At 52.3% G+C, this 23290-nt stretch overlaps 2 protein-coding genes across 4 annotated transcripts in view; both read left to right on the top strand.

The window, feature by feature from the left end:
- Positions 1-10782, top strand: part of Brd9 (bromodomain containing 9) — a 30340-nt gene extending 19558 nt beyond the window's left edge. Inside the window, exons 13-18 of one of the 3 annotated variants that reach the window (XR_001174966.1) lie at positions 2009-2047; positions 2866-2968; positions 4746-4913; positions 5607-5710; positions 5811-5879; positions 10764-10782. Coding sequence is in view for 2 of the 3 variants with exons in the window: in XM_013013873.1 (XP_012869327.1) it covers positions 2009-2047; positions 2866-2968; positions 4746-4913; positions 5607-5707 (411 nt within the window). In the remaining variant the exon portion in view is untranslated. Of the gene's footprint in view, positions 1-2008; positions 2048-2865; positions 2969-4745; positions 4914-5606; positions 5715-5810; positions 6299-10763 lie in introns of those variants that run through there. The other 2 variants (XM_013013873.1, XM_013013872.1) reach the window with 2 other exon arrangements.
- Positions 10783-10806: 24 nt separating this feature from the next.
- Positions 10807-23290, top strand: part of Zdhhc11 (zinc finger, DHHC-type containing 11) — a 54481-nt gene continuing 41997 nt past the window's right edge. The window contains exons 1-6 of the mRNA XM_013013824.1: positions 10807-10860; positions 14406-14627; positions 17972-18150; positions 18935-19036; positions 21578-21702; positions 23011-23166. Of these exons, the coding sequence (XP_012869278.1) occupies positions 14406-14627; positions 17972-18150; positions 18935-19036; positions 21578-21702; positions 23011-23166 (784 nt within the window). The 5' untranslated portion in view covers positions 10807-10860. The remainder of the gene's footprint in view (positions 10861-14405; positions 14628-17971; positions 18151-18934; positions 19037-21577; positions 21703-23010; positions 23167-23290) is intronic.

Genomic DNA, 23290 nt, shown 5'->3' with positions numbered 1-23290 from the left:
GGCACCAGGTGTTCATACATAGCAACTCAGGAGGCTGAGATCTGAGAATCTCAGTTCAAAGTCAGCCCAGACAGACAAATCTGAGAGACTTCTATTTAATCAACAAAAAGCTGGAACTGGAGGTGTGACTCAAGTGGTAGAATGCCAGTTATAAGGCAGAAAGTTGAGAGCATAAGGCCCAAGACCCCCTGTTCAAGCCCCAATACTGGCACACACAACATGCACACACGCGCACACATACATACACACAAATGTAATTTTAAGTGTAGCTGCTAGAAAATTTCAAATCTAGTGTGTGCTTATAGTATTTTTCTTTTGGGTAAAAGCTGGTTGGATTTTATGTTTTCTCTCTCTTTTTTTGTTAATTGTGAAAATACCATACAGAGGGGTTACAATCACATGGGCAAGGTAATGAGTACATTTCTTATCAAGTATTGTTGCCTCCTCCTGTGTTTCCCCTTACCATCCCTTCCCATCTCCCCCTACCCTTCCCCCCCTGCCAAAGTTGTAAAGTTCATTTTTTGACCTAACGTCTTGTACATCTCATTGCAATGGGTCCACCTGTATCCCTATTTAAACAATTTGTTTTTTCCCTTCCCCTCCACAAACCATACCAACATCAAATACAGTGAAAACAGGGGTTATACCGTGTGAGAGATTTATATATATTTATTTTGTTGCTGGTCCTGGGACTTGAATGCTGGGTCTGGGTACTGTCCCTAGGCTCTTTTTGCTCAAGGCTAGTGCTGTACCACTTGAGTCACTGTGCCACTTTAGCTTTTTCTGTGATATTGGAGATAAGAGTCTCATGGACTTACCTATCCGTCTAGCTTCGAACTGCAGTCCTCAGATCTCACCCTTCTGAGTAACTAAGAATATAGGCATGGGCCACTGGCACCCAGCTGTTTTCTTTTTAATTATAACGATGTTCAGTTTGACAAAAAGGTAAACTTCCAGGTATCACCTTGTCCTGTCAGGTAGCATCAAGATGGCCCTTACTCCAGTGCTAATTTAGTCCTAATGCTGAGGAGTGGCCCAACTTTTCTAGAAAGTTTCTGCTCTGTCCACATGGGCTTAGAGAGGAATTTGGCTCATGGCTCCCAAGGTTCTCCTGGCCTCAGCCTGCTTTATACATGCACAGATGAGTATAGAGACCCTGCAGTCTCTCCAGAACCCTTCCTACTGGTGTGAGCGTAGTCCACGCTCTAGTTGCCATCTTCCTGCTGAAGATTCTTAACAGATGGAAGCCACCCTGGGCACACGCCTTTCTGTGCTGTGTCAGTGAGACAGGAAGGAACTTGCTAGCTGTGGCCCTGAAGTGACACTGCACTGTCAGCTAACCCTTGAGTTCTAGGTGATCATATTGCACTAGAGTTGAATAATTTCAAGTGCATGGCAGCATTAAATGATAATCAGCATTAAAGCATGTAAAATTAGTAGCCTTTTCTATGTGGAAACAATATGATAGCCACATTCTAACAAGAGTTGGTGAAAATCACAGCACAGAGGCATCTCAAATACTGTTTTGGCTTAAAGTCATGGATTCTTTTGCAGAATGTATGTAAAACTAGAGCACTTTTAAGGTCATAGCCTGTTGGAGCCAGGACCAGCTTGCTGTAGAAAATGATGACCACCTCAGCAGGGATGGCGTTTCCATCTCTGTCAAGATGGCCCCAGCATGTTGTGTCCAAGCTGAACTGCTGGACCTGTGTTCTTCTTAAGTTGTCCTTCAACTACAGGTGTAGCCTTGCACATCCTCCTGCCCACACCACTTACCCCTAGGCACCTTCCTTGGAGCACTTCTGGGCATTCAGCTAGCACAGCAAATGCTTCTCCTGCCTCACTGCCAGCTGGAAGAGTTGTGAGAGCCCAAGTCAGTCCCTGCACATAGCAAAATGTGATGAGGCGGTGAACAGGGCAGTGTTGCTGTGTGTGCAGAGCATGAAGGAATACCCCGAAATGTAAGACTGCGTTGGAAAAACTGCTCTCTTACCTCATTCCTTTGCAGAGAAGAAGTGTTCCCATGAGGCCTGTGGATGAGATGAAGGTGGGTGTCTCCAGTGTGAAATAGAGGCCCAACCTGAGGTTTGTTCATAAGCCCTTGCAGGGAGTGGCAGGATGACCTCATGTCAGTCCATTTAGGAACCACCTCTGCTTTAGTGACCTGAGGGGAGCTCTATGCTACAGAACATTGATCCAAGCACAGTGCCAGGAGTTTCAGAACAGTGGCCCCATGAGGCCAGCCTTGGGCCACTCACATCCTTGAGCTACTCAGAGCCAGTAGCAAGTATGGTCTGGCATGGCAGGCAATGCCATGTGCCATGCTACAGTGTCTCCACGGACCAGGTGGGGACTGGGTGAGGGCCCTTGGGAAATGTTGGAGACCTGAGCATTGATTGAGGGCAAAAGCTGGGCAGCAAGAAGCAGCCCAGAACCCTGGAGAAATGCAGGCTCACTCTCACAATGGTCCTTGCTGACAAGAGAAAGTCTTGTCTTTGAATTATGCCTCATCACTCCTGATAAAGGTCATGGGCCCATTAGAGTCTATGTGTCTGTCTGTGGCATGCTCCCTTCCACAGCCCCAGAATGCCTTGTGAATCTTGTACAAAGTTAGCAAAGGATGGTTTGCTCCAAGTAGACAGCAAAGTTACCAAGGGCGACACTAGTCTGAGTTGATGTTTAATGTGAATTTGTGCATCTATTCATGAGCTCAAAGCCTGGGTCTTGTGGACTGCTGCTTCAAGGACAAGGGATGAGCTCAAAATTACTACATTATATGTCATTTCTGCAGCTAGCATTAACTATCCCTTGCTTCATTTATAGCTTACCTTCACTGTTGCTCAATGCTTACCTCAACTCCTACAGGTTGGCGATGCCTTGGGAGATGGCAGTGGCTCTGTCCTGGATTTCATGTCCATGAAATCCTACTCTGATGTCTCTCTGGACATCTCTATGCTCAGCTCTCTGGGTGAGTCATGCCTGGGTACTTGCTCATGTGGCTGATGTGTGTGATGTAGAAAGAGCAAAATGTTTGCTTTCCCTATGTTCTGAGAGCTGCCCTGACAGACACTCGTCAGAAGCATAGAAAAGTGATGTGGGACTCTTTGAGGATTGAAAGGGGGACCCATCTTGGAACCGAACCCTCAGCCTGGGAGTTGACACTGTCTCAGGGAAACAGTATCAGCTGTGCTGAATTAGAGATGTCCAGCTATGTGCTGAAAAGTTGGGCTCGGTCTGGTATCACAGGTGCTGTGGTGGGCTAGGAATGGAGGTCAGCAGTGGTAGAGTGCCCTGGGTTCTACCCATAGCACCAACGAGGAAAAAAGCGTAGTGTGTGAGACAGTATGAAATAATTCATTAGTGTTTGGGTTTTTTTGTTGTTGGGAGGTTACTGGAGTTTGACCTCAGAGTCTCAAGGTTACCGTGCAGGTACTCTATCGTTTGAGCCATGCCCAAAGCCCTTGTTGGTAGTTATTTTTCAGGTAGGGTCTCATGTTTTGACCTGTGGTCTTTCTTTGTGTTTCCTATGTTGCTAGGATTACAGGTCTGAGCTGCCATGCCTACCTTACTTTTTGAGATTTTTGCTAACCTTTTGTCTAGGTTGGCCTCCACCACAGTTGTCACCATCGTGCCCCCCAAGTAGGTGGGATCATAATTACCATATTTGGCCCCGGGCACCCTTCAGCCGATGTGTGGCTACCTGGGAAGATCTCTGCTGTTTTAGACCCACCCTGTATAGAATCTTATAGCCTTGTACTGGTCTTCTCTGTGGCCTACCTGAGGTGTCATTCTTATGGCTTGATCTGTTACAGCAAGAGGTAGAATCAGCAGAGGGAGTAGGTACATGGGGTGTGTCCAGTGCCTACACAGGTAGACTCCAGTGCCTGGTGCATCTCCTTCCAGGACAAACATTGGGTGGTCCAGGCTATGCACACAGTTTTGCATCTGTGGTTATGGAACCCCGCAGGAGCATCAGCTTTCCTGAGGACAGTCACCAGGCTGCACACCAGTTGCTCTCTTGATACTCATAGGAGTTTTTCTTATAGTTTTCAGAAGTTTGTAATATTCTTGGGTTTGTTTTTCTTTAGATAAATTAATTCTTATACCTATATCCAACATTGCTCTGGTCAAATATGGAAATAATTCACCTGTAATTTCTTTACTACCCACAGCCCATTCTTTTTCTAAGACCCCAGTTCTATGTGTAAGACCCCTGGGCTGCTGAAGTTGGCCACATTGACCTACCACCTTGCTGATCTGTCATCAGTCTGGGTTGGTGGGGCTGTACCTTTATAAGGGCTTGACACCAGAAACCTAGTTGGTGGCATACAGGGCATCAGAGACATGTCCCTGAGCTTCTTGTTTATCTGTCAGCCTCTGGAGACCTCCCTGGCAGTTGTGCCTTCCTTCAGGCTCAGGTCTTGCTTTGCTGAGATGGAGAGGACATGCATCCTTCTGGGTCTCCTTGGCTCTAAGCCATGAGCAGGGTTGAAGGCCTATTCTGTGACCCCTGTTGGATGCTCTGCAGCTCTCTCCTTGTTTGAGGCAGGGGGCTAGTGTCATCTGTTACTTCATTGGCCCAGATCTCAGCCTCGTGTGTAACAAGAGGCTGAGATTCAGTGGGACACTTTGCTTGAGTCTTACTCCCTGGGAGTTTGCATCCCTAGCCTGCTCTCCTCTGCTGTGTATCCAGCTGCAGGCCAACCCACAGGGCCTCACCAGCATCCTGTCAACCCCATTTGCAGGGAAAGTAAAGAAGGAGCTGGATCATGACGACGGTCACTTGAACTTGGACGAGACAGCGAGACTCCTGCAGGACCTGCATGAGGCACAGGCGGAGCGTGGAGGTTCCCGGCCATCATCCAACCTCAGCTCCCTGTCCAATGCCTCTGAAAGAGATCAGCACCCCCCAGGTATGCTGCCAGTGGGTCTGGTGGTAGGAGCCCAAGAGTGGTGGTAGGTCAGGCCCACAGGTCTGGGAGTGCAGTCTTAGTGTAGGAGTTTGCAAGCTCTTGGCTTTGCGCACAGGCCTTTGACCAGCCCCAGGACCCCTGGCTGGCACAGAACCATGCCTTGGAGCCAGGTGGAACTCGCGTGTCTATTTCTGTTCCAGATCTGTCCCTCAGGACCTTCTGCCATTCCAGATTTTTGTCCCAGATTGTGTGTTAGCCAGTGTGTATGCTTTAGTGTTCCTAGGGGACAATCAGACTATGTTCAAGAAGGGAGAAATCACAGCACGGGAACCTGAATGAGTGTTTTGGCCATGTGTGGCAGCAGATGTTGGCTCCATGGCTCCTTGAAGGCACTTGAACACATCAGGTCCTGCCATTCTGTCTTTTTGTTGTTACTCTTGGTGATGCATGTGAATGAGGCACATAGTCACCACCCAGCTACATCAGTCTCCAGTGCTTTACCTCCCACGGGAAAATGGAACCACGTTCTGTAGGCAGAATAAATCCTGACCTTTTCCAGAGAAAAAACATTCCGGGGGGTGTGGCCAGAGCCAGAAGGACTTGTGTTTTTGGTCCCATTCACCTTACATTGAAAAGTCAGGTGTAAAGTGAGGCCACTCCTGTCCAGGAGGTCCACCACAGCTCTGTCTGCAGGAAGCCCTTCTCGCCTGAGTGTTGGGGAACAGCCAGATGTCACCCATGACCCATACGAATTCCTCCAGTCTCCAGAACCTGCAGGCTCATCGAGGAACTAACTTGTAAGTAGTCCCGGGGTTTTTCTTTCTTCCTGAGTTTTATTTGCGTGCACTTTTTTCTTCCTGAGACAAACTTTTGTCTTTCTTCTCTGGCCTTTGGCAGTGTCCTGGGAGTTGGTGGCTTGTCTGCAGTCACATCAGCCGCGGAGGGACAGCAGCACTGTTTAGTCCTGTGAGTTCCAAGCAGTGAAAACCACATAGAGGGTCTGCAGCTGATCGCACAGCTGTGCTGAGTGCCAGCATGTGGATCGAAGCTTCTTTGCTGGTGTGGGGGCACAGATGAGGCCCAGTCTTCATTCTGTCAGAGTCCTACACATCTCCAGCATAGTGCGTTTCTCAGCAGACCATAGAGGATCAGCACGGGAGCCCATGGGGAGCCCAGGCAGGCTGAGTAAGGCAGTTTCTTCTGGTATGATGGCTGAGCCTGAGGAAGGTGATGTTCTACTGGGAAACTGTGAGCCGGACTGTGAGGTATTGTGAAGTACTCAGAGCTGTAAAGAGTTTTGTAATTGGATGTGTTTACTGGGTACCTGCTTGTATTTGCAGAATACTGTAAACACAGATCCTAATAAAGAGATTTCTAAAAATGGATTTAGTATGGTTGTTCCCTGGCCCACTGCATTGCTGAGTACCCTTTTCCCTCTTGAAGAAGTATAAAAGTTTTCAGGGACCAGATAGAGATGTAAGTTCGGTCCTAGGGGATGAGGAATGTAGCTGGAAGGGCCCTGTGGGCAGTGGGCAGTATCCAGGCACAAGCATGACAACAGGTTGTGCTGTGGTGCTGGCTGAGGCCCAGTACACGATGTAGAGAGCAGAGCATCTAACACCTGAAAAATGGCTTCAGCTAATTCTAGCCTAGGCCAGGAGTAGCCACCCTAGAAGAGTCACACCTCACTTGGGGTGTCCTGGCCTCAAGGCTGCCACTTCCCTCTCCCAGGCTACCCTTGGAGCTGTGCCTCCCACATCCCAGGGTCTGGGCTGTGTCCCCACTGCAGGAAAGGCTGGAGAAATGCCTGGACTTTGAGCCTTAGCTGGAGCTCCGCTGATCCACCAGCCTCAGGGAGATTCCTGAAGCCTGGGTTCCATGAACACAGGCAGTCATGTCTGCCACAGTTACCCAGGGTGAGCTCACAGAGGCAGAGCCTCTTCTGGCACCTTTAACTCACCAGCTTGTAGCTCTGAGTGTTGCACACAGCAGACATGGCCTGTGTTAGACGATCAAGGCCTGCCAGGGACTCCATACCTGTGTTGCAGCGTGCCTGCTCCATCTGGAGGGTTGCATCCCAATTTCTGTCTTCCTTCTCTGTGGTACAACTGGAGCTGTGGACATGCCTTCCTGATGCCAGGAGCCACCAACCCCAAAGGAAGGAGGGAAACCCTGTGCCCACCCTCCACTGTTCAAAAAATTACTCCTATTTATGTTTGTGTGCCAGTCCTGGAGCTTGAATTCAGGGCCTGGATGCCATCCATGTACTTTTGTGCTCAAGGCCAGCACTCTACCATTTGAGCCACAACTCCATTTCCAGCTTTTTGGTAGCTAATGGAGATAATAGTCTCACAGACTTTCCTGCCAGGGCTGACTTCAAACCATAATAATTCCTCTTTTGTTTTGGTAAAACACAACACTAAACTAACCATTGACCACTTTACAGTATACAGTTGCACATTGTAATAATGTTGTGCAGCCAGCCCAGCTGTAAGTTTAGAACAGTCCATCGCTCTGTAGAGAAATCTTGTGGGCACTATAATCACCAGTCTACCCTGACTCTGGAGTTGTGGTGTCTAGTTTTCCAAGATCCATGCCCTCTCGTGTCTGGCTTCATGGTCATCCACAGGGCCCATGGTCCTCTCCAGCTGGGTGACCTGGCTCTTAAGACACTTCTCATTTTGTCTGCGCTGGGGCCTTCTTCCCCTGGAAGCCACAGACTTCCTGGTCTTGGTCAGAACAACTGGCAGGGCTCCCGTGACCCTTCAGCTTCCGGAGCCAGATACCTTCCACCTGCGGGTGAGTTCTAGCTCCTCAGCTGGCTCAGACAACAGCAGAATGGGCTGCCAGGTGAACGCATCTTACATCGTTTTAGTTGGAAGCTGCACCTCACAACAGACCAATGAGGTGCACGTGAGTCAGTCGTTGGTGCCTGTGATCACCTGCTCCATGCCTGGCCCCTCCTGTGCCCTTCCTCTGCCCTCTGTGTCTACCCCAACCTTCCCTCTGCAGAAACTAGGCTGGGTCAGAGCACAGCTTTCGGAGCATCTCAGGCCCTCACTCTGACCATAGAGCTCTCTGTGATAATCACAGGTTGGGCTGGGACAAACAGACCATAACCTGAAGTTGACATGACCGAACGACTCATTTTAGTCCTGAATTGGTGTGTGCATCAAGCATGATGTGTCTGATTGCTGCAGTTTGTATGGTGAATTATTCATGTGCAACTATCGTCACTTGAGGCAGACTATTCCACAAAGGTCACTTCCAAAAGTCTTGGACAGACAAGGTTGACCCTGGGTCAGTTGGGGTGTTGCCCATGATCTGTGGACATGCTCTGCTCACTGCTCCTGTGAGCCCCAAGTCACATGAGCTGCGCATAGGCCTACTGGCCTGGCCAGGTACCCTGCAGCCTCCACGTGCCCAATAGCTAGCATGCAGCCAGGACAGGGAGCCTATCAGCCTCTGTGTCCCTCACAGGTGCCTTGCCAGTATATAGGGCAGGGCCCAGCTGGTCTCTGGTTCATGGCTATCCATTGACCCCTCATCTTCTAAATTCATCTCAAGGCACCTCAGAGTTTATGCAGATGGGACACGGAGGCAAGTGCCCACCTTCTGGTTCTCCCCTCAGCCCTAAGTGTGGTTGAGTTTTCCCTAGTTGGCTGTTCCTAACTTGTTGGTATCAAGTCCCTTGCCTGAGCTGTAAGAGCTCTGAAAGGCCTCAGCCTTTGGGACAATTAGAGGCAAAAGATCACTTCAAAGCTTACCTCAGTGGGAAAGTGCAGGTGTACATGGTGTGTGTGTATGTCAGAGGTGTGAGTGGTACAGGTGATGGAGTGTCTGTGTAGGGAGAAATCAGGCCAAAGGCAGGTGTGTGCACAAATGGGATATGGGTATGGGTCTAGGTACAGATGAGGCATATAGGTGAGGATGCACAAGCGTGTGCAGGAGTTTGTGTACACATTGGATGTGAGGGGACAGACAAGAGAGGCTGCCACCCCTTCTTGAACAGTCCCAAGGGGTACCAGTGGTTGGCCCACCAAGGGCATTCACAAACAGGAGCAAAACAATCTCGAACTTAAGATTTGAGAGGGTAGAGGCCACAGGGGAAAGGAGAAGGGAGCTGGTAACTCTAGTTCAGCCACCCTCCAGATGGCCACAGAGCAGCCACATTGGGGAACAGGATTAAGTCATCCCAAACGCCGGTCACCAGGAGGGGCAGCAGAGTGGACCCTAGTTGGCAGGCTCAGGGTGGCATTCTGCTTCGAATGGGGCCAAGTGTGATTAAGGTGTTGGCTTTTCATTATGGGGCTACAGTAGTACCTTCCCTCACCCCGTGTCCAGGGCCTTGATTGAATCCAGGGCCTTACACTTGCTGAGCAAGCACTTGACCTCTTGGGCACTCCCATAAGAATTTTATAGTAAAAACTCAGAGCATGTAAAGCAGACACAGTGTGGAGGGTGGGTAGTGACTTTGCCTTGAGTCCATTTATGGGGACCAGTTGGTCTGGTCACTTCTCTGCCCCCGCCCCCCCCCCCCCCGCCAACTTCCTCTCACCTCTCTCCTCCCCACCCCCACGGAGAAGCTGGTGGTCTCTATGGCTTCCAGCATAGCTTTGTGAGGCGCCTGGGTTCCGGGCCTACCCTGGGCACTTCTCAGTTTGGCCAGCACCGAATGAGGGGTATCTGTTCTTTGCTGCTCAGCCTAGTAAGAGAGGTGAGAAATCAGAATGGACGGTAGACATAGCTTGGCTTCTTCCCTTTGGACCAGGACCCAGTAGGGGGCTCTGTCTCAGAGGGGAAGCATTGACCAGGCAGCTTCAGAGCTGGCAGGATTTCTCTCTGGTGACACTTCGCCAGGGTCAGCACAGTGAGGTTGGGCGTGGGGGCAGGACCGGCTGCTCCTGAGCGCTCGGATGATGGGCTGCAAGCCTGGCCAGCCCCCTGGAGAGTACTGCTGGGTCTCAGGACTGAGCCGCAGAGAAAGCTACAGGGACAGTATGTGGGGAGGGCAGGGGATGATGAAGGGTCGCAGACGGCTGAGACAACTTGCAGACAGGGCTCAAGGCTCAGACAAGGCCTACAGAAAGCTCCAGGACTGTGGCCTTGGATGTCTTCACACTGAAGGGGAATAACCCTTCAGGGGCCTCAAACAAGAGGCCTCTGCAGAAATGACCTAAAAGGGAACCCAGGCACCCCCACAATGCTAATTCCTGGATCCAGAGTCAAGTCTCCAGAAACATGCATCACAGATATCCCTGTCCTTGAATGATAAACAGGTTTATTAAGATACAGCTGGAATGAATAAGCTAAAGGGCCTCAGCTCAGAGTGGGGGTATGATTTTGAGGGAAGCAGCCCAGGATATCAGGATAGAGGGGACCGCGAAGTGTAGCTGCAGGTTTCATGTCTGTGTTGTTATGGGATGTACGAAGTTGTGTGTGTGTGTGTGTGTACATGTGTATGGCAATGTGTGTATATGTAGTGTGTGTTATTCTGTTGTGTTCTGGTGTTATGAGTGGTGTCATTGTATATGGTAGCGTGTACATGCTGGTTGAATATTGTATATTTATATGCTGCAGTGTCTAGTGTGTGCAGGTTATATATTGTCTGCTAGGTATGGTGTGTACTATTGTATGCAGTGTGAGTACTGTGTGCTGTGTGTGTGCTGTATATGTCATCTGCTATGTAGGTTATACAGTGATTTGAGTGTTGTATCATTGTATACTGTGTATGGAGTCAAAAATTGTGTATGCTGTGTGCAATTGTGTGGGATGTTACATGTATGGTGTATGTGTATATGCTTTCTGTGCTGTCTATTCTAATTGGGAATAGTGTGGTCTCTCTGGCAGCTGTGACTGAAACTTTCAGTATCCTGTGTGTGGTCAGTGCCTTGAAGCCTGCTGTCCTGTCTCCTGTGGCCTGTTCTGCTTCCTGTCCCTAGCCCAGGTGAGGCAGAGGAAGGGCATTGGAAACGTGTTCCTGCCACCCCTCTAGATAGAGAGGCCTCACTGTCATGTCATTTCTTACATTTCTCACTTGGAATACACAGGGCATTATTTTCTTGAAGGGAAAGTAATCTCGATCAGGCCAGCCTACTGGGGGGATGGCAGGCTCAGGGGATACCGCAGGCCTGGCTCTGGGGGTGGAGAGGGGCAACTGTCAAAAGTGGCTGGGCCCTGCGGGGTGGGGAGGACTGTACATGAGTTGGGGGGTCCTGGGAGGTGAGGGCATTGTCATTGTGTCCACCAGCCCACCTTCCCGTTATGGAATATGATAGAGAGAAGTCTGTCCACAGGCACAGAGCGGGTGAGAAGAAGCCAGGATCCCTTGCACCAGGTCCTGCCTTTTCATGCCCATTCTTCTAAGAAAGAGACTTTTAGGAGAAAGGAGAAAGGGCCACACTCTGGACAAGCAAGAGTGGGTCCTGGGTTTTCCAAACTGATTATTTGCCAGTAAATAAAGATTTGAACAGAAAATTACACACGTGTCCCTTTGTACATATTCAAAGTATTGGAAATAATATTTGGGCTTTTACAAACAGAAATATCTGAGAGAGGATTTTACCCTATAAGGGACAAGGATGTTCTGTTCTTGTCCTGCTCTAGGGAACTCTAACACTTTCTGTTCTCTCCAGGTCCCCTAATCTCCTGAGAGTCCATGATCTGATCTGCGAGTCTGAGTAAGGTGACAGTGTGTGTGGAGACCACATCGGGCCAGGAAAAGTGTACTCTCACTACAGTCTGCAACATTTCCTGCCCATGAGGAGCACACCAAGGCCACATGATGTACACAAGGAGACACCAAGGTCACATGATGTACACAAGGAGACACCAAGGTCACATGATGCACACGAGGAGCACAGTGAGGACACAGCATGCACACGAGCACAGTGAGGACACGGCATGCACTCAAGGAGAACAGTGAGCACACGGCATGCACACGAGGAGCACAGTGAGCACACGGCATGCACTCGAGGAGCACAGTGAGCACACGGCATGCACTCGAGGAGAACAGTGAGCACACAGCATGCACACGAGGAGCACAGTGAGCACACGGCATGCACTCGAGGAGCACAGTGAGCACACGGCATGCACACGAGCACAGTGAGCACACGGCATGCACATGAGGAGCACAGTGAGCACACGGCATGCACACGAGCACAGTGAGCACACATGATGCACACGAAGAGCACAGTGAGGACATGGCATGCACACGAGGAGCACAGTGAGGACACATGATGCACACGAGGAGCACAGTGAGGACACGGCATGCACACGAGCACAGTGAGCACACGGCATGCACACGAGGAGCACAGTGAGCACACGGCATGCACACGAGGAGCACAGTGAGCACACGGCATGCACACGAGGAGCACAGTGAGGACATGGGATGCACACGAGGAGCACAGTGAGAGCACACGGCATGCACACGAGGAGCACAGTGAGCACACGGCATGCACACGAGGAGCACAGTGAGCACACGGCATGCACACGAGGAGCACAGTGAGGACATGGGATGCACACGAGGAGCACAGTGAGGACACGGCATGCACACGAGGAGCACAGTGAGCACACGGCAGCATGCACACGAGGAGCACAGTGAGCACACGGCATGCACACGAGGAGCACAGTAAGCACACGGCATGCACACGAGCACAGTGAGCACACGGCATGCACACGAGGAGCACAGTGAGCACACATGATACACACGAGGAGCACAGTGAGCACACGGCATGCACACGAGGAGCACACACCTGATGCACACATGAACACAATGAGTGTACATGATGCACATGAGCACAATACTGAGCGCAGCTGCACACAGTCACTCTTCTACCAGCTATTGCTTAGGTTGGATTTTGGTTTCGATTTTATTTAAATTAAGTTTGAGGCTAATTTTCCTACTGCGTTTTGTCTGAGGGTTAGTATCTGTGTTATCAGGATGCTCCTGAGATGACCTCACTCACACATCTCCAAAGTCCTGATCCTTCTCTCATACTTACCATTCGAGTATATCTATTTTAGGCTAAAAAATCCCCTCAGAAGTTTATTTTTCCTATGTGAGGACCCTCATAGACAGTAGGCAAATGCCCTATCACTAACATGCCCTGCCCTATGTTTCAATTTTTTTTTAAGTAAAACACAGGTAGGGTTTTTAGAAACTATGTTGTCCTTTTTCCAAGAGCACCTGTATGTTTATCTACCTTTTCCGAGCACGGATGTATTCTGAGGTTCCTCTCTGCCCCTGGGACAGGCTTCAGCCTAGGCTTGCACGGCGGGGAAAGCCCTCTCCCTGGTGTGCATCTCTGCACCCTGCCCTTCTCCCCTCTCGATGGAGATACTGAGTTCTAACTTCCGTCCACATCACGCTGCGCCTAGACGTTCAGTGCTCATCCTGCTCACTGGTCTGGGATTTCTCCTCCACAACTTTCCAGCGGTGTTAGACACCTTCCTGTCACTTGGATGGTGCTCAGTAAGGAGTTGTGTCTTCAGTACTCAAAGTGGCCTTGCACGCCCTGGCCTTGTGTCACAGCTGAGTGGCTCTCCTAGGGCCTTCACATCAAAGAAGCTCCAGGGCCTGTGTCTGCCTGGAGTCTCCCAGAGAGCACAAGCACAAAGCAGCCCTTGTGCCCTGGGGAACCCACAAGAAGAAAAGAATATTAGAATGCGCCTTCTTTCTGCTGTCTTGTAGAAGTGATAGATTTTGTGTCAGCCACACCTTCTGCACATGCTGTACCTTTGGGGTATTTGCACAGACTAACCACTAAATTTTCTGAAGCCCTGTAGATGGCTCCCAGCCTCCTTAAGGCTCCAGCTTGCAGTGGCCTAGATCATCTTCCATGCCCTCTCTCTAATGCTAGGACCCCCTTTTGGCAAGAAGTGGCCATGGGCCCCTCCCAGCTGCTGTCCCCCTGGGCAACTTGGGGACACCTAGAGGCACTAGAATCTAGGGTCACGTAAAGTCTCCTTGCACCCAGGGAAGGAGATCCCAGGACCACCTGGAGTGTGGTCCCCACTCAGTTCTCAGGAGGAAGTTGCGACAGAATTCTCCAAGGTTCTGGTGGATGAAATGCCAGCTGGTTTGCTAACCCTTGCCTTTTCCTGCATGACCTTACTGTGGCCCCTGTGGCATGAAGGTTTCCCTTTGGTGTCCAAGGGCCTGCATGTTTATTGAGGAGCACCACATTCAGTGCTGTACAGTGGTAGCAAAGGCTTCTGCAGAGCTTGCAAAGCCTCTGGTTTGCCAGGTCCTGGCTGAGAGGGCCTGTGGGGCCTGTATAGCCTTTATGGGTTGCTTCATAAAGACCAGTTGCTTATGGAGAGATTTGCCATGGCCACAGTTGGCCCTGCTTCTCTGCTGAAATGGCCCTGGACCACACTAGGACACTGTCAGCTCTGGCAGTCCCCTCCTGTTGGTGGTGAGTGGGTGCAGCAGTCCATGCCCCTTTATCTGACTAAGGTCCAAACCTCTGTGCCCTCTCTGTCTTGCAGATGGACATATGTGGCAGGAGTCGGAGACAGGTGCTTCCGGAAGCCCGGGACCCCGCTGTGAAGAGGACCCAGCCACGCCCCTTGTCCAGGGTAAATGGCTGGTCTCGGCCTCTCCACATATTCCAGGCAGTCTCCTGTACCATGTACCTGCTCTTGTCATTCATCACCTTTGGGATCTTCATCCCTTTCCTGCCAGATGGTGGGAAATACGCTGCCTACACTGTATCCTTTCTCCTCGTGGGGTGTCAATGGGCTGCCTGGCACCAGAGGGGGTCGGGGCTTCTGAAGGTCTCTCAAGTGAGCAGGCCTGAACCTGCCATGCCTGTTTCCTGGGTTTTGCTCCCAACTGGCACCTACCTCTGTGTTGGTATCAGTCCTGTGTCCCATGTGATTCATACTTGGGCCTGGAAGATGGGAATCGCTGCTGTAGCAAGGAGCGGTGTAGAAGGCCCTGGGGAGTAGCCCCAGCAGTGAGGAGGGAGGGGTGTGGAATGAGGTAGTAGGAAGGCACTGTGCATGGTGACCCCAGAAAAGACGTCGGTCTCCTCAACCTTTCCCACAGCCTGCCACAGGATGTCCTGTGAAAAACCAAGTTCAGTAAGAAAAGAATTCAGAAGAATGATGTGTGTTTAACTGGCCTTCTGATAAGTAGTTAGGAAGCTGCACCAAAAGGTTGTGGGAGTCATGCATCTGTGCTCAGCTCCCTGTGGTGTGCGTCACCCCTCAACAGGCCTCCCTCCCCCCGCACTGATGACGGTGACTTCGCGCCCTCCTCGCCTCCCCCTCACCACGGACTGCAGGCCCCGTGACTACAGGGACCAAAGCAATGATGGCCCTGGGCCACAGCCAGCAACCTTGGCTGCTGCAGCCACTGGAGGGCACCTGTGTCTTTTGGTGCCCACTGGGTCACAGGTGGAACTGGAGTGAGCAAGGAAGGTCAAGGTCCAGGCTGCATCAGGGTCTGGGGCTGCTGTGGTGAGGACTTGGGGTAGAAGCCAGGGGACAGAACAAAGGACCTGGCGTATGGGCAGCCCGTGAGGGTCCTTTGATGGTGTGACTCAGCGTCACTACCGAGAGGTCGGCTCTGAAAGTCATCCAGTGAGGTCCCTCCATAGCTCTACAGTTCCTAGAGACCTCTGCCAATCCTATGTTGTTCTGGGGACCACATGAGTATCATAGCATTGCCTGAGTGTCTTTAGTAACTGATGGGGCTCTGAGTTCCCAGCTCAGCTTCAGAATTTGCCCTGGAGGCCATGAGTCCGGATTGTATGGGGACTGTGGGGAGGCTGGCTGGGCTCCTCTGCCTCCCCTTTTCCTGTGGAAACAGGATGGGGGAGAGGTCAGCAGTGCCAGAGGCCATGGCAGGCGTGTCCCGGCCTGGCGCCCTTGTGCTGTTTGTTTACTAAACACAGATTGTTGCTATGGAGTGTTCCTGCCAGCTGGGTTCTCACAGGCTCCCAGACAGAAACTTCCAGAGAGAGGCCCTGTAGTAAGGGAGGGGAGGCCTCGCCCTGCCTGTCTCTTTCGCCTTTTATTTCCACTTGACCTAAGACACCACAGAGGTAGGGCTTGTGAAGGCAGAGACGGAGACAGGGAGTTTATGAAGGGTGGCATTGGAGTGTGTGGCAGAGGAGTAGCTAGCCAGGTCACTTTGGATTAAATGTAGGTCACCAGTACTGTGTGGGTAACACTGGAAGCGAAATCTTGTCCCTAGCAAAGCAGGGCACATGAGGGCATGGTAAAAGATGTGCTGTGACTTGGTCCTTCAGTGAGAGCCGTTTGTGATCCTGGGTGGAGACATTCAGGGTGTCTGGTTCTGAGAACTGGCCCGGGCAGGGTTTGCCTGCCAGTCCAGGCCCAAGAGAAGCTCATCACATCCATCCTGCAGATGGGCCTTGCTGTCCCCCGCTGCCCGGAAGCAGCAGAGGTCTTATGTAAGCAGTGTGTAATGTTGGTGATCTGGGGTGGCTGTGAGAACCTCACAGGCTGTGGTGGCAGAGCTCCAGGTGTTTTTTGGCAACCTCAGCTCACCTGCTGCCTGGAGCTTCTGAGATAGTCTAGTCTTGGGGAGGAAGGACCTGACCTGGGACCATGGCTTTGTGCTGTGTCTATCCTCTGCCCTCACCGCCTAAGCCCCAGGACCATGCAGACAGGGAGGGCGTGGGGGCTGCTGGGCCAATCCCTGTGCCTACCACCCATCGGTGGTCCCACCCACTCACATCCTGTGGGTCCCAGCAGCTCATCCCTCTCTGTGCTCAGCAAGTAACCCAGGCCCCACCCAGCTTGTGGTCTCTCCAGGCCCCAACAGTGACATCTCCCTACACTGTCCAACCCCTCTTGCCACATGCCTGCCCACGCCAGGCCTGCACACTAGTTCTGGGCCTTTTCGTGTCTGGCTCACGTCCACCTCTGCCATCCCTTCTGTGCATCCTGAGCCTTGTTCTTGGCCCTGCTCATGCCAGGTGACAGGATGTGTCCTGGGTCTGGGTCTGGGGCAGAATCAGCACCTCACTCGACTGCCTTGCATCACGGCAGTGCTTGCGGGACCCTCATCTGGGCAGAGCCTACATATAGCTTTGTGACAGAGCTGATGGCTGCAGGCCAGGACAGCACCCCTGATCTCTGAGAATGAGCTTCTGCCAGGTTCAGCCTTGTCGGGCCTGCTTTAACAATTCCTGCACAGCCACCCACAGGCACCCATGGTCTTTGTATTGCCTAGAAACAAGGCAATAGAAACGTCCACCTTTAGACACAAGCTCTCACACAGGGTGTCACCCTGTTGACTCCCTCTAAAGATGTTGAACACTGCCCTACCCAGCCCTAAAGTCCCAGCAAGGAGAGGGAAGAGGCCCTGGCCTTGCATCCACTTATGTTTGGTTATCTGGGATGATAGGAGAGTGTAGGGATCTGAGGGCTTTTACTGCCCTCAGTCCCAGTGGGAAGTATCGTGCTTACCAGTGAACAGAGATCCTCTCCCAAGGCCACTTAGGCCCAGCTGCACAGAGCCCTGCCTGAAAGTCCTGAGAATCCTGAGAGAGAGATCCAGGGCCCTTTAGAGAGTCTGGGGTCTCTAGGAGATGAGATGCTACACCTAGGCTGGCTTAGGTTTGGCCTTCCCTCCTACTCTCTGACAGATCCTTCTGTTTCTAGAGAATACACCTGTCCCTCATGCATCGGTTCATAGCATCTTCACAACTGCAAGGACAGATCAGAGCTCCCTGCTTGCATTTGAGCTCTGCCCACTCTGGATAGAAAGCTGTGGAGCTTTGGGGCATGGTTCCCTTTTCCTGTAGCCCCTTGCTGTGGGGACATGTGCCTACCATGGAGGGTGAGAATGTCCACAGTTTGGTCCTAGAATGCAGCACATCGATCTTGTAGAGGCCCAAGAGGCTGTCCCTGGCCCCTGCTCTTGGACATTCTTCCTGGGAGGCTCTTCAACTCATGTGTGCCCTTAAAGACATGTCCATTTGAGTCATGTCCACCCCTCACGTCATGTCCACTTGAGTCACACCCACCCCTCAGATCAGGCCCACCAGCCGAGGGCTGTGTGCTCCTTGACACTCCAGGTGGTTGGCGGGCTGTTCCTGTTCCATCTCATCGTCCACCTGATCACAATTACCATTGATCCAGCTGACTCCAATGTCCGACTTAAGAAGAGTTACTCCCAGCCTGTGCCGACCTTCGACCGGTCCAAACACGCACATGTGATCCAGAACCAGTACTGCCACCTGTGTGAGGTTGCTGTGTGAGTGCCGCACAGAGCCGGGTCAGGGCTGCGGGGTTTCAGCACAGGGTGGGAGGAGCCCCTCATCCCTGTTTAGTGCCATCCACTGAGCCTGCAGGGACTGAGCTGGCACTGGTGCTGGGGCACCCTATAGACACGAATTTAAATCCTGACAGCCTCTTTGAGGCCACGTTCGGCCATCCACCCTGCAGCGTGAAGGGCTGGCCTGCAGGACAGTGAGCAGCTCCTTGGGCTAAAGGACTGTGGCTAGAATGGGCCTTGTCACTCTAAGAACTCTGTGCACCTGCAGGCCAGGTCCTGGGGTAGGTGTAGCTATGCCTATCTTGGGCTTTCCCAAGGCTCCATGGTCCAGTCGGGGAGGAAGGTGATTTCCATGGGCATCTGGTGAGGTCTCAGGTCTCTGAGGCCTAGAAAGGGTAAGGAGGTCCTACACCTCAGGAGGGGCCCCAAGCTGCCACTCAGCTTCTAGGAAGTGATTCGGCCCGCTGCCAGAATCCTCCCCCCCCCCCGCCCTCAAGCTTGGCTGCAGGAAGCGGCCAAGTGGTCAGTGTCCACCTGCATTGTGCATCACCCATGGGTACTACTCTCTCCTCTAAGGAGTAGTTGCACCCAGGGCTGGCCTTGTCCTATCCCCACAGACTTCTAGTGCATACCTTGTACCCAGGTTGGCCCCAACCTCCTGGGGATCCAGTAAACTGACCCCCACCCAAGCTGAGCATGGGTGCTCTTCCCCGAAGCCTGGCTGGCACATGAAGCTGACAGGTGGTTTCTGATTTCTCTCCAGGAGCAAGAAAGCCAAACACTGCAGTGCCTGCAACAAGTGTGTCTCTGGCTTTGATCACCACTGTAAATGGCTAAACAACTGTGTGGGCAGCAGGAACTACTGGTGAGAGCCCAACTGGGGGCTGCAGGGTCAAGGACGGGCCCTAGAGGGGAATCAGTGAAGGCCTTGTGGACAGTAGATGGGCGGGGCTGTGGAGCAGGGGAAGGGTCATTCTGGGGGCATGCCCTTGGCCTGGCATGGCAGAGCTCAGGGCCACTTCCACTGGTTCTGACAATTTGGTAGAGCCATCTTTCCATCCCATGATGGAGCCCATCACTGTGGACCAGGTCATGAACAGGAAGGAGCTAGCCTCTGTCTACAGGTGACAGACTGATTGAGGCTCTGAACTTGAGGTCATGGCACTTCCACCTCCTGACACTAAGGTCATCAACAAGAGTCGTGTCCAGATGCAGAAGCAGGGAGTGAGCTTCAGGCCCAACAGAGACAATGTCTGTGAACACAAGGCAGGGTCTCCTGCATTCTCAGGGTCCTGAGGTGTTTGTTAGCTCAGTAGGTGGTAAATATTGGCAGGAAGAATGTATTAGGTACCTCTGCCAATCATACTGACTTGAAGAAGGCGAGGCCTGTGGGTTATGAGCCTCCAGTGGCCATCCAAGAGGAGGGACCTGGGCCTGAGAGCGGCAGTTGACCTTTTGCATCCCTGCCGCTCTACTCGACTTTGCATAGTGTGGGCAGACTGACACGGTGTGCAGGTGATCTCACTGTGGTGATAGGGTGGGAACTGCCTGACTAGATGGGCCCGGGATGCCCAGCCCACCCCTTCCCTGGAGAATAGCAACCAGCACAGTCTGAAGCGGCCATCCCTTCACTCCTTGGTGTATCTGGCTGGCTGCCCGGCTGGCCATGGAATGCCTGGCCATGGATGCATGCCTTTGCCAGTAGGCCAGATGCCTTTCTAGGAAGTCATGTTAGGGCAGGTGAGGGCATGGCCTTACCCACGAGCAGACAGATGACGAGAAGAAAGTCATGGCCAGAGGGGAGAACAACTGATGGGTGTCATTCACTCACAAGAGCTGGTCCTGAGCCTTGGCATCTGCATCAGATCTCCTTCTGTCTCATCATTTGCCAGAAGCTGAGAAAGCAAGCAAAAGAGAGACAGAGAATGAGAAGAGAGAGTGGGAAGAGAGGCAGAGGAGAGAGAGGATGGCATTTGGAATATAATTTGACTCCAAAAATTGGCAATACAACAGAGGTCCCAGGACAGGATGTCAGGATTCTCAGCCCTAAGGGGCCTGCACAGGTCCTAGGGAATGGCTGGTAGCCTTGGAGACTGTGGGGCAAAGTAAAGGCTACAAGGAGTCGGCAGGTACCTGAGGAGGCAGCAGAGGAACTAAAAGCAGGGTTGTGGAGGCCTGAGGCAGACAGCTGGAACGTGAGAGGGCCAGTGTGGTAGGCTTTAGGCTCTGCCAACATGGGGCCTGTCTTTCTCACTAGTTAGGAATGGAACGTCTGTCTAGACGTCATGACAGACAAGTGTGAGCTCAGGTGTGAGGACTGCAGCTAGGATCCTCAGGAGCCAGTGGTGTCTGCTTGGGGAATGGAATGAATGGAAATGGTTAGAAAAAGGAAAGTCCTGATCCCGTACGCACACCCCCACCACACTGTGATTCTGTACAGCCTTGGTCCTGGTCGCATAGGTACACCTATACCACACTGTGATTCTGTACAGCCTTGGTCCTGGTCCTGTAGGCCCACCTATACTGCCACACTGTGATTCTGTACAGCCTTGGTCCTGGTCGTATAGGTATACCCCCACCACACTGTGATTCTGTACAGCCTTGGTCCTGGTCCCGTAGGCACACCCACACCACACTGTGATTCTGTACAGCCTTGGTCCTGGTCCCGTAAGCACACCTGCACCACACTGTGATTCTGTACAGTCCTGGTCCTATAGGCACACTTATACTACCACACTGTGATTCTGTACAGCCTTGGTCCTTGTCCCATAGGCACACCTATACCACACTGTGATTCTGTACAGCCTTGGTCCTAGTCCCGTAGGCACACCCACACCACACTGTGATTCTGTACAGCCTTGGTCCTGGTCCCATAGGCACACTTATACTGCCACACTGTGATTCTGTACAGCCTTGGTCCTAGTCCCGTAGGCACACCTATACTGCCACACTGTGATTCTGTACAGCCTTGGTCCTAGTCCCGTAGGCACACCTGCACCACACTGTGATTCTGTACAGCCTTGGTCCTGGTCCCGTAGGCACACCCGCACCACACTGTGATTCTGTACAGCCTTGGTCCTGGTCCTGTAGGCACACCCGCACCACACTGTGATTCTGTATAGCCTTGGTCCTGGTGACATAGGTACACCCATACCACACTGTGATTCTGTACAGCCTTGGTCCTGGTCCCGTAGGCACACCCGCACCACACTGTGATTCTGTACAGCCTTGGTCCTGGTCCCATAGGTACACCTGCACCACACTGTGATATTCTGTACAGCCTTGGTCCTGGTCCTGTAGGCACACCTATACCTCCCTGTGATTCTGTACATCCTTGGATTTGGTATTGGTCTGGCCTGTCCTCATCTCACCTATTTCTGTGCATGCCTCTGCTTCTCGTCTCCAGGTTCTTCTTCTGCTCCGTGGTCTCAGCCTTGGCTGGTATGCTCTGCGCAATGATCATCCTGCTGTATGTCTCCATTAAGCTCTTTACCAACCCCAGTGAGCTCCGCACAGACCCCCTCTATAAAGGTACATCCTGGGGTCTGCTTCTCTAGAGGTCCTTGTATTATAAAAGCATCACCCCCTTCCACTTCTGGGCCTTAGACATAGTGAGTCGGAATCTACAGTGTCTGTGGTAAGTCTGGATCTGAAGTCCCTGAGAGAAGCTAGAAGGTGTCAGTCACTGCTTACTGGGCTCCCTGCAGACTGTGCTTGTGGTACTGACCCTGAGACAGGGACAGCAGCCCAGCATGCACACTTTAGTAGCTTCCCATGTGCCCAAGGCAGACGCGGGGCCTGCGTGTGCTGTCTAGACGTAGTCTAGCTGAGCCTCTAGGAAGTGAAGGGTAGAAGAGTGGGCCAACCCTGTTCCTGTGTCACTCCCAGTCAGACCTGAGTGGCCCAGACATGCTGGCCTCGTTCAGACATGCTGAACTCTGGGCCACATGCAGGTACAAAGTGAGCGAGAGTCTGTCTGTTGGAGCTAGACGTCTGTGGAGAGAAGAGCAGCCATCAAGGCTGGTGATGGGGGCTTCAGACTCTGAGGAGCAGTTGGGTGATGTTCCAACTGAATGGTCTAGGAGCCAGGCTCTGGACATACGTCTGTGTCCTTTGTCTGAGAATGGGTCAGTGCACTTCTGACGCGGGGTCCTGAGGTGAGGAGCTCATCTTGGTCTTGGTGCCCAAAATCCAATGACAGTGTAAGAGACAAGAGGAGATACAGACACACAAAGCCACATGGAAACAGACCTGGAGGCAGAGGCTGGGGGTGAGGTCCACAAACGCTGGAGCTCCTAGAGTGCTCAGAGCTGGAAGAGGCAAGCACCCTCCCCGGAGCATCTGAGCAGGGGTGACCCTGCTCCACCATGATCTCAGACCTGTACCATCCAGAATGTGGAAGGATAAGAGTGTGTTCTAGAATGTGCTGTGAGGCAAACGTGCTTGTGTGGATCGAGCCCTCTACTCTATCACGCAGCCCCTCAGCAGCTTCACAAACCAGTGCCGAGGGGCACTGTGGTGCTGAGGGCCAGAGCAGATCCTGCTCCAGAAATGCCTCGGGGAGGCGGGGGGGGGGGGCTTTCCACCACAGGGGAGGTGGCCGGTCTGAGGAGTGGCCTGGGCTGGCTCCAGGCACCGCCACAGACTCAGAAGGTGGAGGCCACAGCTATGTGGCCACAAGGACCTCAGATGGGGTAGGACACACCTGCACAGGAGAACATGCCCCGGCTGACTCCCCCTACCCACACACCTGCACACTCTGTCCCTCTGCCCAACAGACCATTGGTGCTGTGGTGTGGGCAGGTGCCACTGGATAGACAGATCTCCTTGTCTACACAGAGGTCAGCACTGTGAACACATGGCTGCTGTTCCTGCCGCTGTGCGCTGTGCGGGTGAAGACCCCCGTGGTCCTTTCAGTGCTCACTGTGGTGCTGCCGCTGGTCCTCACCAGCTCCGTGCTGCTCGGACACCTGCTCATCTTCCATTGCTACCTGTGTGCGTACTCACTGAGTCCTTCCCGTGCTCACTAGCCCTGAGTGTGTACTCACTGAGTCCTTCCCTGTGCTCACTAGCCCTGAGTGTGTACTCACCCGAGTCCTTCCCCATTCTAACTTTGAGT

This window comes from Dipodomys ordii, unplaced genomic scaffold (genome assembly GCF_000151885.1).
Source record: "Dipodomys ordii isolate 6190 unplaced genomic scaffold, Dord_2.0 Scaffold21, whole genome shotgun sequence".
Classification (NCBI taxonomy): Eukaryota; Metazoa; Chordata; class Mammalia; order Rodentia; family Heteromyidae; genus Dipodomys; species Dipodomys ordii.
Note: the sequence above shows the minus strand (reverse complement) of the source record. Positions and strands in the feature narration are given on the sequence as shown.